Raw genomic sequence first — 17,616 nt, forward strand, 5'->3', positions numbered from 1 at the left:
GGCTCTATGAGATGTTGTGTTCATTTACTATACATGTGGATGTCCAGTCATATGATAACTAATGGAATAGTTTTCTTGTTAGCTTAGTGGATCAATCACCAACCATTAAAGGTGTTTGTGGAGAAAAAATAGCAAACCTAAAATAAAAGGAAGTGGGTTAAGTTGTTTCATAAATAACCTAATGCTCGGTTTAGCTAGAGGGCGATTTGGATAGGACTAAGCCTTATCTTACATTCTATAGTCAACGTCTATGGGCTCCTCTAATAGGGGTCACTGGGTATATTAGTTATGCATCATTTATGGTGGCAAGGCAATTCGAGTATCTACAATGTATCTTAAAGACAAAAGGTTTGGCTTAATTTTAGGGAAATTATAAAGATGAAAAATCATTGACATACTAGAGCGTATAAGGAAAGATTGGAAGATATGTTGTTTGGTTGGACAACTAGTAGTTGAGATAAGCCCTATACTTTGGGGTTATACATACAATGACGTCAAAATAGAATAAATAATTTCTCGCCTTTGATTATCTTTAATTTAGGCACACCAAACTCTACATAAATGTTAGAAAACAATGGGTCAGGAAGTAAGAAAAGGAAAGTTAGATAGTAACCACGGATGAGATTGAAGAAATCATTATGAAGTAGTTGAGGCTTGAAAACTAGAAGCTTAAGGACAATTTAGAATACAGTCAGAATACAAGTTGAAGAAAAAATAAAAATTTACAGGAAGAACTACCCAAGACTCCAATCAAGAATAGGATAAAGCTTATAAATATGCTATAAGAGAATAAGCTTGCCTAGAAACACAATAAAGAGAGGTTGAAGAATAAGTAGTTAGGTTTGTTAAAGATATTAAGAGGATTCAGCTTCATTGTTAGAGGCAAGAAGAGAACTAATAGAATCTACATGATACCTTAATAAAGGTTAATGATGATAAGGTGGCAAATCTACAAGCCTTAGAAGACCATACAACAAGAACATCCTTCGAAGTTGAAAAGTTATTGAATTTCACACGTCGCATTGCTAGTTGAGAGCAAGGATTTTGGCCAACAGAATATGAAGTCTATTTAGGATAATGTCGATTTTTTAGGGATTAACTATCCATGATGAAGTTTGGGAAACTTTGAGATGAGATATGAAGAAAGGTTAATACAGAAGCATCTCAGTTTCTCACATGACAAAGTTCAGAGAAAAGTTTCACTTTTATAAAATGTTGCAGATTGTTCTAAAGATTTTGGGATATCAAAAGTTATTAGGCTCTTGATTGTCAATACCACTTGTCACCCCTTATAAAAGGCTAATCCATATTCATTATGATTATTTTAGCATGCATCATCATTTATTATTGTATTTTTAACTTGTTTTCTTTGTAGGGAGAGAAGGTGAAATAAAGATTTCTACTTTGTAATCCATTTTCCCTTGAACTCTACACACGAAGAAGTAAAAAAGCAAATGGGGCACAAAAAAATAGCCTAATTAAAATTGAATCATCATAGAAAGTTTGACGACTTAGGAAAAAGGTAGCAAAACTTATTAGTCTACTCAAAAAAGCATTACAGGTCATCCCTGTAAAGAAAAATACACTTAGAAGAAATCAAAAGCATGCTAAAGAGAAACATGTTCTTAGTAGGTAGTTTACATACCAAATACAAGTAGTGCCTTTTACTTTTACCCCATAAAGCCAAGAAGTAAATGATGACCTTATAAGGCCTTAATATGCTTAAAAGCCTCAAGAAACTAATCAGATGGAAGCAAATTATACCCCTTTAATGTCTCAATATGCTCAAGTGTCTTGAGCAGCTGATTGGATAGATGGAAAGCTAAAACAAACAACGACTCAATCAATAAGTAATGTCCAAGAGATGTTTAGAATGGAATAAAAGTTACACAATGAGGATTAGTCAAAAAAAGAGAAAATTAGGTCCTAATTTAATTGGTCAAAAAAAGGATCTTGCAATAGTAAGAACAGAAAGAGATAATATGCTAACCCAGATGCAACAAGAGTATGTTTTCCAAGAATTGTAAGAAAGTTTTAGAAAATTATCAGATACTAAGAAAGAGAAAGATCTCAAAATAAAAGAAATAACTCAACTATAACTATAAGCCTAGAAAAAAAAAAGCAAACAATCGAAAGTTGCTCTTGAATTAACAACAGTAGATTAGTTGAAAGTCCTTGATGAGGTGGAAAGGTTACTCCATTTCAAATTCCATAATAAGAAATTGCTAGAGACTACTTTCACATATACCTTTTTTATATATATAAAAACTCCTCAAATGAGTTTTTACAGTCCATTGGGGATTCGGTGTTGAACCTACTTCTAAAAAGGGAGCAGTACTTCATGTACCTGAATTTATCTCCTAGGAATGTGGCCCAACTTAGGGTTAATAAAGTGGACACATAAAACTTTGCATGAATGACATTCAATTATAAACTACATTGGTATTTTCATCATAAAAGCCTCTTCTTAAAGAACAAATCAGAAGATAATCAGAAGACATCTTAGATTATCCTTTATACTCCAATGAGCTTATTGAGATACCAAAGACCTTGACAGATCTAATTGAAATAGTTATAAGAGTTGTTTATATTGATAGCAATTATTCGATTGATATCATATGAAAGGTGTTTAAAGGTTTACTTGAACCAATGATTAACCTGGAAACGATGAAAGTACATCTAGTGACAAAGTTGAGTGAAGTGTGCTAAAAAAAGAATCTCAAAGTAAAATCTATGGATTCATGGGGAAAAAACATGATTATGGAGGTCTTCATTAATGATCAACATGTGGGTAAAGATATTTATATACCAAATAAGGATACATTAGCCAAGGATACATTGGAGAATATTAAGAAAGTTTTTAGAGGCAAGGAGCACACATGAAATGCAAATGCATTATTGAGCATTATTAAGGTTTTATGCTTATAACTGGTTTTTCATGTCTTAGGAACTGCACCATATTTTCAATAAAGTATCTTTTCTATGATATGATTATTTTTGTCCATAATTGAATAAATATAATGGCAAATTTACCTAAAAATGCTCTAGCTCTAAAGTATGTCATGATGTTAGGAGGCAACCCTTACCTTTTTTAAACCTAAAAAACCTTTATTTTAAGCCTTGAAATCTAGCATATCCTAATAAACCTTGACCCTTTTCATTTTAAGCAAGACCTCGTAAAAAGAAAATTGTGCTCCAAATAATTAAATGCTAAAAATGTTTTGGCAACATGGAATTAAATGTGCACTAGGGTTGTGGTATCACCCATTCCACTACCATTTATTTATAAGGTTCTTTATATTACATGAATGAGGATGACATTTATTCACATAGGCAAACTTTTTGAGATAAAGATATGCATCTTTGATTTATCTTTTACATATAAAAATATATTCTTTATTGTCTTCTTTTGAGCCTTAATAATTATTTTAAATGATAAACCAGACTAGGATCACCTTTTATACTGAGGGATGCTCTAGAAGTTTTCAAACAATTGATGATATTCTTTTAATAGAAAGAGATAAGAAAAATGTGAAAGAGATAAAAGTTTTATAGAAGAGAGCCAACAAATTACTAAGAAAGAAAAAATAATCGGATAAAAGAAAATGATGAAACAAAGAAAAAAATGATGCAAGACATATAACTCTCTTAAGTTTACCTTATAATAGTGTATAATCCAAATACCTGCAAAACACTTTCTCTCACAATTACAGACTCCTCTAATCGACTCAAATCATTTCCTCGTCAACACCTCTACCTCTCAGCCATAGGACAACCTTAAACTCCACTAAACCAAACTACAAGCATCACCGTGACAAAGTCTTTCTCGTCTGTTTCGCCTCAACCCAACCATTAACTGGATTTCCCCTCACCATAACTTAGCCCCTACACTGCCAATTGACAATTAACAGCCTCAGCCTCTCCCTCTCTTCCCTAAAATGCTCTTCCTCATAACAACCCAGCAAAGCCACTAAAACCCAGCCTCCGCATCAATCAAATCTTAGTTTTGTCGTCGTCTCTAACATCCTTACACCACCACAAATAGCATAAAAAAGCATCGAACATGACCTCCCTTTTCTCCAAATCATCATAACAGTAATATAGCCTCATTATGGTTCCCTCTTTCCATGCTAGATTTTCAAAGTGCACCCATAAATTATTAACAAATCAAGATAATGTTTAAGAGTTTGTGGAAGAAGAAGACTTGGGATTTTGCTAATTAATTCATATCTTTGTTTTTTAGGTTTTATATAAGGTGCATGAGGAGCTCGTGCCTTTCAAGTTAGAATTTCCAAGTGTTGCTAGTTGGTACTGTGTGTGTTACACGCGTCACGGTGTTTCCAGTCCCATTTTAGTAATTTTCTGACCTTCTTCAGCTAACCGAAGGTTGGTACTAGTTTTTTTCTCTTTTTCTTTATTGTTTCATTGTAAATTTTGTAATAATAAACAATAAAAAAAACATGAATGAGCATGTGGGGACTAAATTCATACCTGGAGCATGGATACCCTTGGGGATTTATAATTGCAATGGAATTTTATGTGCATGAAGTGATAGGAAAAGTTTAACCCCCTTGTTGGGGTTAAGAACTAGAGGATTTCAATTTCATTTAGTTTTCTTAGATTTTTCCATGCATTTTGATTCTGTGTCTTATTTTTTTATGATTATTTTATTTTTCAAAAAATGGTTTTTAGCTTTAATTTTTGAAAATAAATTATGGTTGGCATTTTTGTGTTTTTTAAAATGATTTAAAAAAATAAAAATAAAAATAAAATTTGGTTTTCATAGAATTAAATTGGTAAGATAAGGATGTCTTAGGGCAATACCATCTGCCTTACCTTTCAAATCATATAGTAAACCTCAGAAGTGACTGTATTATTTTAAAAATTAAAAAACAAAATTCAAGTTTTTCTTATTTACCTTTGTTACTTGGCTTTAGTAATATATATTTTTTTAATGTAATGTCAAATTTGCTTGTTTATGATTTTTATTAGAACATTTTTATACCATATTGAGAGTTAATTTAGGCTAGGTCAACATGATCCCAAAAGGTCTATTGAGAGCAAGTAATGGCCCATAAGCCTAATCTAGGATATAATGAGAAAATGGGCTTAAAATCCCAATTTAATTTTCACTATCCTTACGGGTCCAATGCCTATAATTATAAAAATGAGGGTTAGGCCTTAAGATTATGCCCTGATCCTAAATCATTTTAAGACACCTATTTGAGTTTAAGTAAACAATTAGGAAAGGCTAAAAAGGTATATTGTCACAAATTCAGAACATAGAGGCAGATTATCTTAGGGAAGATATTTTAGGAAGATACGTCTTCCCTTTAGTATAATCAACCTTTTATTTAAGAATCTCTAAATACTAGTTAGAGTTCCTAGTTAGGACAAACTAGGTGGCAACTCCTTATCCATTTTTTATTCTTTCTAGTTTTGTCACGATATCGTGTGTGACAATGAGTGTGACAAGAAAAAAACTCAAAAATTTCTCTATGAATTAAAAATCTTTTTTATTCTTTGAAATATAACACTCAAACATGTAAGAAATAAAATTCTCTATCAAATATGCATGCAACATGAAAAAAATCCCAATCCTATATGTTTGTTTTTTTGTATAGGGATATTTTCCCAATTGATGTAGTTGTTTCGGCTTAAATGAACACAATATGGTTTCGAGAGAGAGGAGAAATAAGCCACAAGCAGCTAGAGTAGTAATGTCTTGCCAAACATGAAAGGGTTTTGAGTTACTGTGACATTAAATTTTCATCCATTGTCTCCTCTTACTTAATTTATAATCTTATTTTTTAGAATTTATTGTTGATTTCAGTAAACTTCCATTTAGAGTTCATTGTTTGTGAACTCTATATATATATATATATATATATATATATATATCTTAGTCAGAGTTAAAAAAAAATGCAAAATATATAATAGTTAGAGCTGCATTGCATCAACTTTGAGGATAATATAATATTAATATAGTTAATTGCCTAAGTTAATGAACAAATTACAAGAAATGACAGCAACAATTACAACCAAAATTCTGTTATTTTAAGGATCACTATAATCAATGTCTAGTCTTACTTTCATCATCATAACATACTCTTTTCATCATCATGATTAGATAGACCAAACCTTTCGTAAATTCAGTCACATAAAAAATAATCCAAAGGTGGAGAACAAATACATTACCAAGTTATCATGGTGTGATTCCAACCTCATGATTTTAAATCAAGCGTTGTATTGTTGAATATGGCAATCTTAATCCTTTCATATAATAATCAGGATTGCAACAATCTTTCAATTAAAATGAGAAGGTTATGCCTAAAATTATATGATCCAGAATTCCATGATGTACTTTTTAATGAATTCAACCTTGCATATACTTGTTATGTACCAAGTACTTAATTTAATTTTTTTAAAAGTCTACTATATTTTTTTCTTTCCGGGAATTATACTTTTAATAGCCATTCATCATCCTATGTATGTTACCTATTTGTATGTCAAATCATTTCATAGACGTGTTGGTATTTGTCTAAAGTGTTCCTTTGTTTTCTTTCAATAATATAGGAAAAAAACAGACGAGTATATATATATATATATATATATATATCCATTCTTTGTAGTCAAAGTGTCTGATGACTTGATATGGAAAGCCTATATGGATGGTAGTTGATGGTGCTTGGTAAGCCAAAATGACTAATAGCTGGTAGTTGTAAAAGGTCTTCTTTGATGGATGTGAGGACTCTCAAATGCTTAAGTCAATAACTTTGTAGAGAGAGAGAGAGAGAAAGAGCACAATGATATTTTAGAAAGATTAGCTTTTAAAATATGAATGCTAAAAATATTAAGAATAAAGAAATTATGAACCTTGAACTCGATGGTTTCATGAGATGTTTATAGCTCATGAGTTTTATCCTTTTGAGAATAGTTAGAGATTGAAGAGTCATTTCACTACTATAAATTAATGTGGTATTTTTAGTTGTATTCAACTCAAAATAATACGTATAGGATCAAATATAAAATATTGAGGGAATCGCGCAGGGGTCCCGAAAAATTACTAAGAGACTCGCGTGGGGTCGTAGAAAAATCCTAATAGCATGCTCGAGCCCATAAGGGTGTTAGGGTGCATGCTCAGCAAGGTGATGGGCATGCACCCAGTACCCCAACAATAATTAGGTCCACGCTCTACGCCTGGACCCAATTAATTCTGGCAATAGCCTAGGCCTATTTCACTTAGCGGAGGTTTTTAAACTCGTTAAATTTGAGTTTTTTTTAAGGGTTGAGCTAGTTAAAATTGAATTTATTTGTAACTATTCAAGTCTTTGTGATATTAATAAACAAAGACTTGTAAAAACTCTAGGCATTACGAGTTCGTTGAGTTTTCTTCATATGAGAAGAGAGGTGGAAAACCCAGGGGTTTTTTTATTGGAAATCTCATGTGTAGAGGCTTGCACCATGTTTGAAGAAATTTCCAAGTATACAGAGGGGAACCATGGAGGAACCAATATTTAGAAAAATATTTAGGAGAGTGAGGTGACATATAAAGGACTATATATTTTAAAAAAAAAATTCTAAGAGGTCAAGGGAAACCCATGAAGAAGAAACATACTTAGAAAAAAAATTTAAGTGGCTAAGAGAAAACCATAGAGGGTGAGTCTGTACTAGAAAAATTTTTAATAGGCTGAGGGGAACATGTGAAAGGTCGTTCCATGTGATAACACGAGGCTTGGAAGCTATGTACCAATCCGAGATTGTATTGGAGAAAGAAAGAAAGGCTTGCGACTTCCAAATCAATGGTGAGGGGGCTTAAGAGCTTATCATTAGGGATAGATCTCATTAAAGAATATGAGGCCTTTAACCTTATTAATGATGGCATAGGGGTTTGGAAGCTCCCATTAAAGAGTGATCAAATTAGAGTGGGGGAGGTATGTGATCTTCCTTGCATTGTCATAGGGTATAGGAGCCCCTCACTGGAGAGTGGTTGTATCTAAGGGTATGAGATATAAGATCATCCATGGAGACAGCTTAAGACCATAAAGCTTTATTAGCGAATCATGTCAGTTCAAGACTGCACTAGAGAGCGGGGAATTCAAGATCAACCCTTGAAAAATTCATGAGAAATCCTTTAACATCATCTAAATAATATGTAAGTCCGAGACTATATTGAAAAATAAAAACCCGAGATCAACCCTTTATAAATTGGGGAGAGATCCTTATACATTACCAAGTGCAGCGCCTGTACACAATAAATTGGGTCCTGGGTGAGCCAGCACCCATTATTAGGGGCCATTTCAATTTGACAGAGAATTTTAAACCAGTTAAATTTGAATTTATCATGGCTAGTAATTATATATAAAAAAAATGCATCAATTAATCAAAGTTGGGCCATCCAGCACCTGCACAGGATGTATCTGGCGTGGTTTGAACATGAAGCACAAGATTCAGACGGATCTTGGTTGCTTTTCCCCTCCTAAAAAAAAATCAAAAAGCAAAGTCACAATCAAAAATAGAAACGAGAGATAGAGAGAAATGGTGCCCCGACAAGGGAGACGTGGAGTGGGCCAAAGCACGGGTTAGCTAGCTGGGCCTGTAGTGAATTAAGAATGACCTCCATTATCATTCAATGAGGTCAATTTGTGGACCCAGAATAGAACCCAATCAAAGAATGCTATGAGGACACCCAGACCTCATCATGCATGTTCATGTTCATGTTCATGGTCGTCCACATGTCAACGCGTATTGTACATATGACTAGCTAGCTACGAGCTTGTTAGCTTACAGGATGGTTGGGAAGTGGGTGTGAGATCGATTGATGATGCTGGGTTCTCTTCCATGCACTCCATGTGCTTTTGATTTTGACTTCACAGCCAAAAATGAGGTTGACTGCATTCCCCAGATGTCCAGTTTTCATGCAATCACTCCTCTCTTGGCCGCTATGTTCTTTCTTTCTAGCATTACACCACCATCATCTTGGCTTTCAAGTCTCGATTTTTGTATAATTGGGTTACTTAGACCGACATATGTTTTTCTTAAAATTAGGTTTTATGTTTGCCTCCGTCTTTCATTTTCTCTTCTCCTTCCTTTTTCGATATCGTGGAGAATGCTAGATCGATGATCCCGAGGTGATGCAAGAGGAGCTCCTTTTCTTTAGATAAGACCCACACCAAATCCAAATCCAAATCCCAAAACCACCCAGTGCACAAGGTTTTCCAGCTAATGTATGACATGGGTTTACATGGTTTAGAGAATTGATTTATGGGCAAGCTGTCGTCCTTGACATGAAAACCGACTCCTTTATGACCAACCAAATCTTAGGAAGGATAGAGCATGTGAACTGTCTGTCGCCAATGGATTTAGGCGACTTAAAAATTGAAGGATCCATAAATATCATTTTGCTCGACTCAAGTTTAGTCAAGCACAGACTTCTGCCAGCAATAAGGGAAATGGTGAACGTAGCCGGCCATGGGTCGATTAGATTCTGATTTTAATTTCCTCTTTCGATATTAGCCTTGTAGTTTACACTTTACAGAAGTGTGTGTGTGTGTTTTTTAGCAGCTTTATAACTGATGTCATTCGTTGAGTTTATAGCAAATCTCGCTCATACTCAAGAACATAGGAGGGATTACGCCAGGAGGTTAGCAGGAAAATGCCCTGTTAGTTTTCAATGACAGAAACAACAGATGTTCGTAGAAAAAGGCCTCAAACTGCATGCCATCGTAGACATGTGTTTGGACTCGTTCTCAATGTTAGGAATTTAACAATTAGTTATTGATTATTTTATAGTGTTCTTTAAATGATAAGTTATGATTTATCTCTATATATTTACAAGAAAATAATCTATCTGTATTTTATTTAATATAATGAAATCAATAGTCAGTGCAGCATCAAAATTCTCCTAAATCGTCTTTTGAACAGCTTGGTGCTTGTTTACCAGTAGTGTAGTAGCGTACCAGTGAAGTAGATATCACTTCTTAAAATATTTTTTATTTGAAAATTTATTAAAATAATATATATTTTTATTTTTTAAGATTTATTTTTAATATCAGAGCATTAAAAATATTTAAAAAATTAATTTAAAATAATAAATTTAATCTTTTTTAGAATCATGGTTCAGTTGCACTCCCTAACATGCCCCCTTTGAATTCTCTGAAATTGACAGATCGAAACCCAATCAGCAATGTTGAAAAAGTCCTGGCCCAATTTCATATCAACAAAATACAAGCTTAACTTAGTGGAAGGTGTGGCCCAATAGAAGCTCTCATCCCATCTCCTCAAACAAAGGTCTTATAAGAACTTTGTTTCTTAAAGGAGGCCATCTTCAATTGTAATGGCCAGGCCCTCTGTGTGTATTTATAATCATGTTATGCGAGAGAATTCGTGTTTTTTTAAAAATTTTTTAAAAAAATTATATTATTTTAATATGCTAATCTTAAAAATAATTTTAAAAAAATAAAAAAATATATTATTTTAATATATTTTTAAATAAGAAACACTTTGAACCACGACCATTATCACAATTTTAAACAGAACCTAAAAGAAAATGATTTTTCTAAAAATAATTATTGTATAATACAAGATGATAATGTAGCTCTGTATTTTAATACAATTTCCTTATAACAAAAAAGAATCAAGTTTATTCTGCCGAGCTCTCATCTTATTTCTTTTTACAAAACAATTTTCACATAAAGAAAATGTATGTATAATGTGTTTTTTCCTTTTTTTTCTTTTTTTCTTTTTCGTGATATTCCATTGTTATATTCTTAGAAACCATAATTAAGGCGGTGCCAAGAATAAATGGACATAAAGGTATATCTTGTATAATTTGAGGATATTCTATGATAAAAAAAAAATACAAATATATCAATTTAGATAGAATGAAATATTTAAAAATAAGATATTATATAAGAATATATCAATATATAAGAATACATCAAGTTATTTATCCTTAGAAAAAAAGAAAAATAATGTATAATGGGAATAAAATAAGTTAGGAAACCTCGCATTCTTCGTAATTGTTGGACATTTACACCCAAGCGAGATATGGAAATGTAATTCAAGGACAAGATAATAAAAAAAAACTATGAATCTCAGATCTTTATTCTTCTTTCAATTTTGCCACTGGTTAATAAAAGGAAGAAAAATTGTCCTTTAATTTTGCAATTTAAAAACTCATTTAAAGAAAAAAAAAACTTTGAGGATCAAATTATTTTTTAAAAAAAAAAAACACTGCTTTGGTCTAACTTAAATTTTCCACCACCACCACGACCACCTACTGGTCCGAGATTTTGGGTCAAACTGAATATAGCAGTAGGACTACGAAGGAATCTCGTGTAGGAGCAGTTTTCATTTCATCTTCCAAATTCCAACACAGGACCAGACAAGACTCCGCCACCTAAACACTCAAGGGTAGCATTTTCTTTTATTTCTCTCTCCGAGTCTGATACCTCAAACTTTGAAGCAATGGCTACTCCTGTTAAAAGAAGGTTATTTTCGGATGCATCATCGGTAACATTTCTCTATACCTTACCCTTTTCTTCTCTCTCTTTCTTTTTTGTGGGGTTTTACTCCTTGCAAATTTCTTGAGATTGCCATCTTTTGATCTTGATTTAGTTGTTTAATTTCTTTTGTTGATTCAGATGGGTGCTGGAGGTGATGAGGTTGTGGAAATTGAAAGTTTAGAAAAGGGTTTATTGTCTCCTAATGAAGAAACAACTGAAGTTGAAGATGACCCAGTTCTTTATACTGCTTCGTTTCAAGAAATGGAAGACAAATACGTTAAGTACCAAACGGCACAATGGGTTATGTATTCCTTGCTTTTAGTACTCGCTTGGGGCATTGGTTTCTTCATGCTTTTGTACTTGCCCGTGAGGAGATATATCTCGAGGAAAGATATTAAATCGCGAAAGCTTTATCTCACTCCCAGTTCCATAGTTTACAAAGTAAATCATCAATATCTTACCCAATGCCCTTACCTTCCGAAATGTACTTGATGCTGTATTGAGTTGTGCATTTGTTGATTGCATTGTTAACGTCTTTGGTTTTTTAGCTCAGGTTACAAGACCAGTGCCATTTCCATGTTTCGGGGTGTTAAAGAAAGAGAAGCATGTTTTATTACCTTCAGTTGCCGATGTCATTGTTGAGCAAGGTAAAAGGCTGGCTCCACTTATTTTGCTGTAACAAGTGCAATGTTTCATTCACCTCTTTGACTGAATTGAAATATTTGTATTATTTGGTGTGAGTGTGAAAAAAATATGTACTTGAAAAGTGTTGACGTTTCCTAGCTTTGCCATTGTTTTAGTTTTCTTGACATTTAAGAAGCTTGTCAGTAATGTTGCAGGATACCTGCAGTCTCTATTTGGTGTCTACTCTCTGAGGATCGAGAATGTTGGTGTAAGAAGGCCACCAAGTGATGATGTTAAAATACAAGGCATTGCAAATCCAAGTGCTTTCAGGAAGGTACTCCTAGTCATCGAATTGGTAATTGTTGTCTGTGACTTTAAAAAAGAAGGAATTTAACTAGTCTATGCCCCTTGGTGCCCTTTTCAGGCAGTCTTGGCACGACTTTCATATATGAGAAGTGAGATCGTCTCTAAACAAGTTTCCACAATTGAAGACATTCCTAGTTTGAGGATTGATCATTCATCAGCACTAGCTTGGGTATGCCAAATGTCACTATAAAACCTTTTGCAAAACTACTTTTAGTCTCTTTTTTCATTACAGCCCTTCTGCTAGTGATTTTAAGTCTGTAAGTGATTTTATATTCCTTGTGCAATTTTATGAATAGTTAATTGGTATTCTTAATTTATTAACCGAGACAGCCACTTAGGAGCATGAAAACTGTTAAAGAATGTTAGCCCTTTTCACTGTCACTATATCGAATGTGTGGAGTTTCATTTTTCTCTTTCCTTTTCGCTTTTATAATTTCTTCTTTTCCTCGTGTTGTTGCAGACGTCCCCTTCAAAATCACTCAAACATGATTCAGTTTCTAATTCAGGGTTCCTGATGCTACTCCAAAAGCTAGATGAAGTTGGAAGTTCTGTGAAGGTAAAGCAAAAACATTCTTGTCTATAATTTTTACAGCATGGTTTTGTGATTTCTCTTTTCATAGACATGTTCCTGACTCCTAGTCTTCACTTGCAGAGGGTTGAAATGTTAATCGAGGAAAAACATTCCAAAACATCAGAAACCATTAGTTGAGGTTAGTGGATTAATATGCCAAGAAAAACACCTAACTTTCTGGCTTCTTGTGTCTCTTCTATTAGAGATTTTCTTTTCATTTTCTAGTGATAATTTGCTTTAGAATATCAGCATCAAGTAGTACCCGGAGCAGTTAATACAATTTGTCCTCTGTGTCCTGATGCTTTCAAGGAGTCAATAACATCACCATTGAGCATGCTAACTGCTTCAGCAAGATAGCTTAAAAATTGCTAGGATCGTATTACATAAGTTTCCAAGTAGTTGAGGTAAACATTTGAAATGTTGTCAAATGGAAAACTGAAACATTGTGTTTGAAACTGTACTTGGGCCTGGGTGTTGACTAATTGGTTTGAAGATAACATCCGCTGTCCAATGAATTTCATCCTTTTTGAGAAAACAAAACTTAACACCCCTATGGATCCATATCTATCCTTCCCCAATAAAAGAATGAAACTATGCTGCTCACGCAAATAGGATAGCTTTCTTAGCGTAATCAACAATTTGAACCTGGTTTTTTTTACTGCCAATGATAATTTTTCTTGACAGCTAAATTTTGCAGGAAAACTTAAATTTGGATGTCTTGAATCTGTCTTTCCCTTTTTTTTTTTCTTTAACCTCATATAATTGGTTTGAAGACAACATCCACTGTCCAATGAATTTCATCCTTTTTGAGAAAACAAAACTTAACACCCCTATGGATCCATATCTATCCTTCCCCAATAAAAGAATGAAACTATGCTGCTCACGCAAATAGGATAGCTTTCTTAGCATAATCAACAATTTGAACCTGGTTTTTTTACTGCCAATGATAATTTTTCTTGACAGCTAAATTTTGCAGGAAAACTTAAATTTGGATGTCTTGAATCTGTCTTTCCCATTCTTTTTTTTCTTCTTTAACCTCATTATTGTACTCTCAAATTTGGTTACAACTCCGATCTATATGTGGAGATTCATCCATATCATATATGTTTGATGTTCGCGCATGATTGCTGATCTGTGCTTTTCAGTTATGTTTTTTGCATTTGAGCAGCAGTTATTTATTAGAAGATGTTACTTCCTAGGTTAATTCATATTGTGACTCTGTTTTGCAGGATACAATCATGAGATGTAGGCAGTATTTTGCCACTATTCAAATTGTGTTCCTTCCTTGAGTTGTCATTCCAAAAGTGATAATCTTCACTGTCAGTATAAATATTTCCAGCGAGTAAAGCATCTTACATTCTTCTGTATTTACCTTTGAGACCCTTTGACCTTAGCCATTTCTTCTTATCCACCGGATCGGTTTTTGTTTGTTAATCTTATTGTAAAAGGAGTAGCCTCCTCATTTTTATTCATCCTCAGCCTTGCAGGGTTTTTTTTTTTTTCCTGCTCTTTTCATGATGTAGTTATGTGTGGTGAAGTTGTATTGTTTTTCTTTTTCTTCCTGAACCAATTACCTATGATAATCGCAAGTGAATAATTATTATCCTACCACTAACTCTAACTAATCTTGCCTTTAGATGGAATGGATGCACCAAATGCTCTATCAGAGCACAAACCTGGGTGGGGTGGGGTTTTTCATTATAGCCTGGGCCAATAAAAAAAAAAACAAAATAATATATCAGGTGTCTTGTCAACTAAGGATGTACAATTTAATTTTCTATGACGTCTGGTATGTTAACAAATTTAAGGATAAATTATCTGTGAAAAGCATGCCGAAGATTAAAAATTGCTCCAAGAAAAGCCCACCAACTGCAGAAATGTGTTGGAGATTGCTTTGAAGACTCTTTCTGGCTTTCATGAAGCAAATCCCCTAGCTGGAGTTCATCCTGTTACATCCCCCATTGAAGGGACATCAACTTGGAAGCCCCCACTAGCTGGCTCGATGAAAGTGCACACTGATGTTGCTATTAAGGGTGCGCAGAGTGTCAGCTCTTAAGCAGATTCCTAGCCAATTTTCAGTGATTATGAGGGAGCTCCTAGCCATTTGGTATGCAGTTTCTATTGCTCTTGACGCTGGGTTTTCAGAAGATCATCATTGAAGCTATGGTTATTAAACCTGGTTTGGGATTAACCCGGTCAAGGAGTCGGGTCTCGGGTTTCATGGGTTAACCTGGGTCAACTCGGATGAACCCGGAAAAATTTTTAAAAAAATAAAATTTTAATATTTTATATGAAAAATTAAGAAAAAAATCAATGTAAATATAGACTATATTGTTATAAATAATAAAATTTAAAAGAATATTAAAAATAAAATTTATCACATATTAAAAAGATATTATATTAAACTTTTAAGTTAAAGTATTTAAATTAAAAAAAAATTATCCTATATTAAAAAAAAAAAATTTAAATATAGAATATATATTCTAATGATTTTTTATCCCTTAATAAAAAAATACATAATTCTTTTAAAAAAATATAAAATATATATACTAATAAATTTTAAATCCCATATTTTCAAAATCAATCCTTCGCCCAGCTTTTAATATTTTTCATGGTTATGATTAGCCCTTGACCCTCAAGCCTGCAACATGCTTAAATATGGATGTGATGTGCCACCACAAATCAAGTGGAGAGTGTTTAGGAGGGGCCGGCTGAGTGGAATACATCCCTACCCTCTCTTTTTAGCTGGTTTTTTTTTTTATTATTAAAATTATATTTTTAAATAGTTTTAATGTCTTAATATTAAAAATAAATTTTTAAAAATAAAAATATATTATTTTAATTTATTTTCGAGTGAAAATATTTTGTAAAATAAGTTCTTTCATACTAATAAATAAATATTTAATAGTAGTAAGTTCTATCATCCTAATAAATAAATATTTAATAGTAGTATTCTTAGTAATAAAAGAGGAGTTAGCTTGGCCAGCTTAATTAATTACTCTAGTTATAATAAATCACACAATTAATAATAGAAACCGAACCTAAAGTCTTCAATAATTCTAGTGGGATTATTAGATCTCTCTTTTATGATTTGTCTGGCCTCTACTAAATACTTGCCTAAGCTTTAATTAAACATTTTTTCACGAATTAATTTTAGCTTAAGAACTCTACCCCGATATGATCCTTCCTCGTTTGCTTGGCTCGATTTATTTCAATTCCAAAACCGCCAGCCCATCCTCAACTCCTCTTTCTGTTTTTAAGGGTTTTGCATGTGATTTGACTCTGCATAGCAAAGGAAAAGAAGAAACAATACAGAATTCTTGCACCCTCTTTAGTAAAATCTAACATTGGCCTCTACCTCTGAAGATCATGAAATTAAGGAAGAACAGTCTCTTTCTTTTGTCTTTTATTATCATCATCATTATTATTTCAGAAATTAAGATGGAAGGCAGCGGCTATTAAATGGCACAGGAAGGGCTTTGTCAAAAGGGAATGTGATTTCCAATCAATGCTTTCGCTGCTGTAGTTAGGTAAAAGGAGAAGGCATCCTATATTCTATGGGGCAGCAGATATCTGTTTTTGTCCTGAAGGATATAGAATAATTAAGCATGGAGACGAGGTTGTTCGGGAAAAGGAAGGGCAGTTGCATGTCCTTCTCTATATTCCATGGCTTTTTGACAGTGAAACTTGCAAGCAATATATATCGTCGATGGAGTGAGGAGAGATTTCACGGATTTGGTATAGAAGATCGGAGTTTGGATTACCAGTTCTTGACTTCCTGCGTTCTTATGCCACTGTTTCTCCATTTGTTAGACTTGATCGTGACGTCTGGATCATTTCTAATTTCCATCACATTTATATTTCGAACCTTGTTTGGTTTCGTTTCAGTCGGGTAGATTGAGACTTCTTCTTGTAAATAAATAGTAACGGAGCCATAAAAGCATCCGTGATTTCTCTTTTCTTAACTACAGTTGCTTGTTTTGGTTTTTTCTCAAATAGTAAGAATACACATTTCTTCTTTTTATGAATTGTTCTATTTGAAGGGATTTTTTAATATTAGTGGAGATGGTAAAAAGGAATAAAAAAGAATATGAATCTTTTCATTTAAAAGAGTTGAAAATAGTGTGTGTGTGTGTGTTAAGGATATGATTTAATAATTTAATTTGTTTTTTGTTTTTTATTTGAGCATTTTTAGAGTTTTGATTAGGAGTAATCATTTTCGGTTCGGTGTGGTTTTTATAAAAAAAATAATCAAACCAATTTTTTTTTTTAAAAATCGAAACCGGTTCTTACCGACCGGTTTCGGTTCGGTTCGTTTGGTTTTTTAGGAAAAAAACCGGTTCAAACCGGTTTGGCTCGGTTTTTTCTGGTTTGGATCGGTTTTTTCCGGTTTTTTTCTGTTTGGGTTTAGTTCGGTTCGGTTTTTTCAGTTTCAGCCTTATAAAACTGAAACCGAACCGGTCGGTTTTTTCAAAATTTTAATCGGTTTTTTTTCACGATTCGGTTTTTTTGATTATTTAATCGATTTAAAAAAATAAAAACTAAACC

At 33.1% G+C, this 17,616-nt stretch overlaps 1 protein-coding gene across 1 annotated transcript; it reads left to right on the forward strand.

Moving 5' to 3' along the window:
* The first annotated feature begins 11,276 nt into the window (after positions 1-11,276).
* LOC133688659 (uncharacterized) lies at positions 11,277-14,676 on the forward strand. Its single transcript, XM_062108230.1, has 8 exons — positions 11,277-11,514; positions 11,646-11,948; positions 12,061-12,154; positions 12,347-12,465; positions 12,556-12,666; positions 12,958-13,053; positions 13,150-13,207; positions 14,298-14,676. The coding sequence occupies exons 1-7, from the start codon at positions 11,470-11,472 to the stop codon at positions 13,204-13,206; spliced, it is 825 nt and encodes a 274-aa protein (XP_061964214.1). The 5' UTR covers positions 11,277-11,469; the 3' UTR covers position 13,207; positions 14,298-14,676.
* The last annotated feature ends 2,940 nt before the right edge of the window (positions 14,677-17,616 follow it).

This window comes from Populus nigra, chromosome 3 (assembly GCF_951802175.1).
Source record: "Populus nigra chromosome 3, ddPopNigr1.1, whole genome shotgun sequence".
In the NCBI taxonomy this organism is placed as follows: Eukaryota; Viridiplantae; Streptophyta; class Magnoliopsida; order Malpighiales; family Salicaceae; genus Populus; species Populus nigra.

Coding starts and splice junctions, on each gene's coding strand:
- LOC133688659 (XM_062108230.1), top strand. CDS start 11,470: ATGGCTACTCCTGTTAAAAGAAGGTTATTTTCGGATGCATCATCG. Junction 11,515..11,645: donor TATTTTCGGATGCATCATCG/GTAACATTTCTC, acceptor TTGTTGATTCAG/ATGGGTGCTGGAGGTGATGA. Junction 13,054..13,149: donor AAGTTGGAAGTTCTGTGAAG/GTAAAGCAAAAA, acceptor CTTCACTTGCAG/AGGGTTGAAATGTTAATCGA.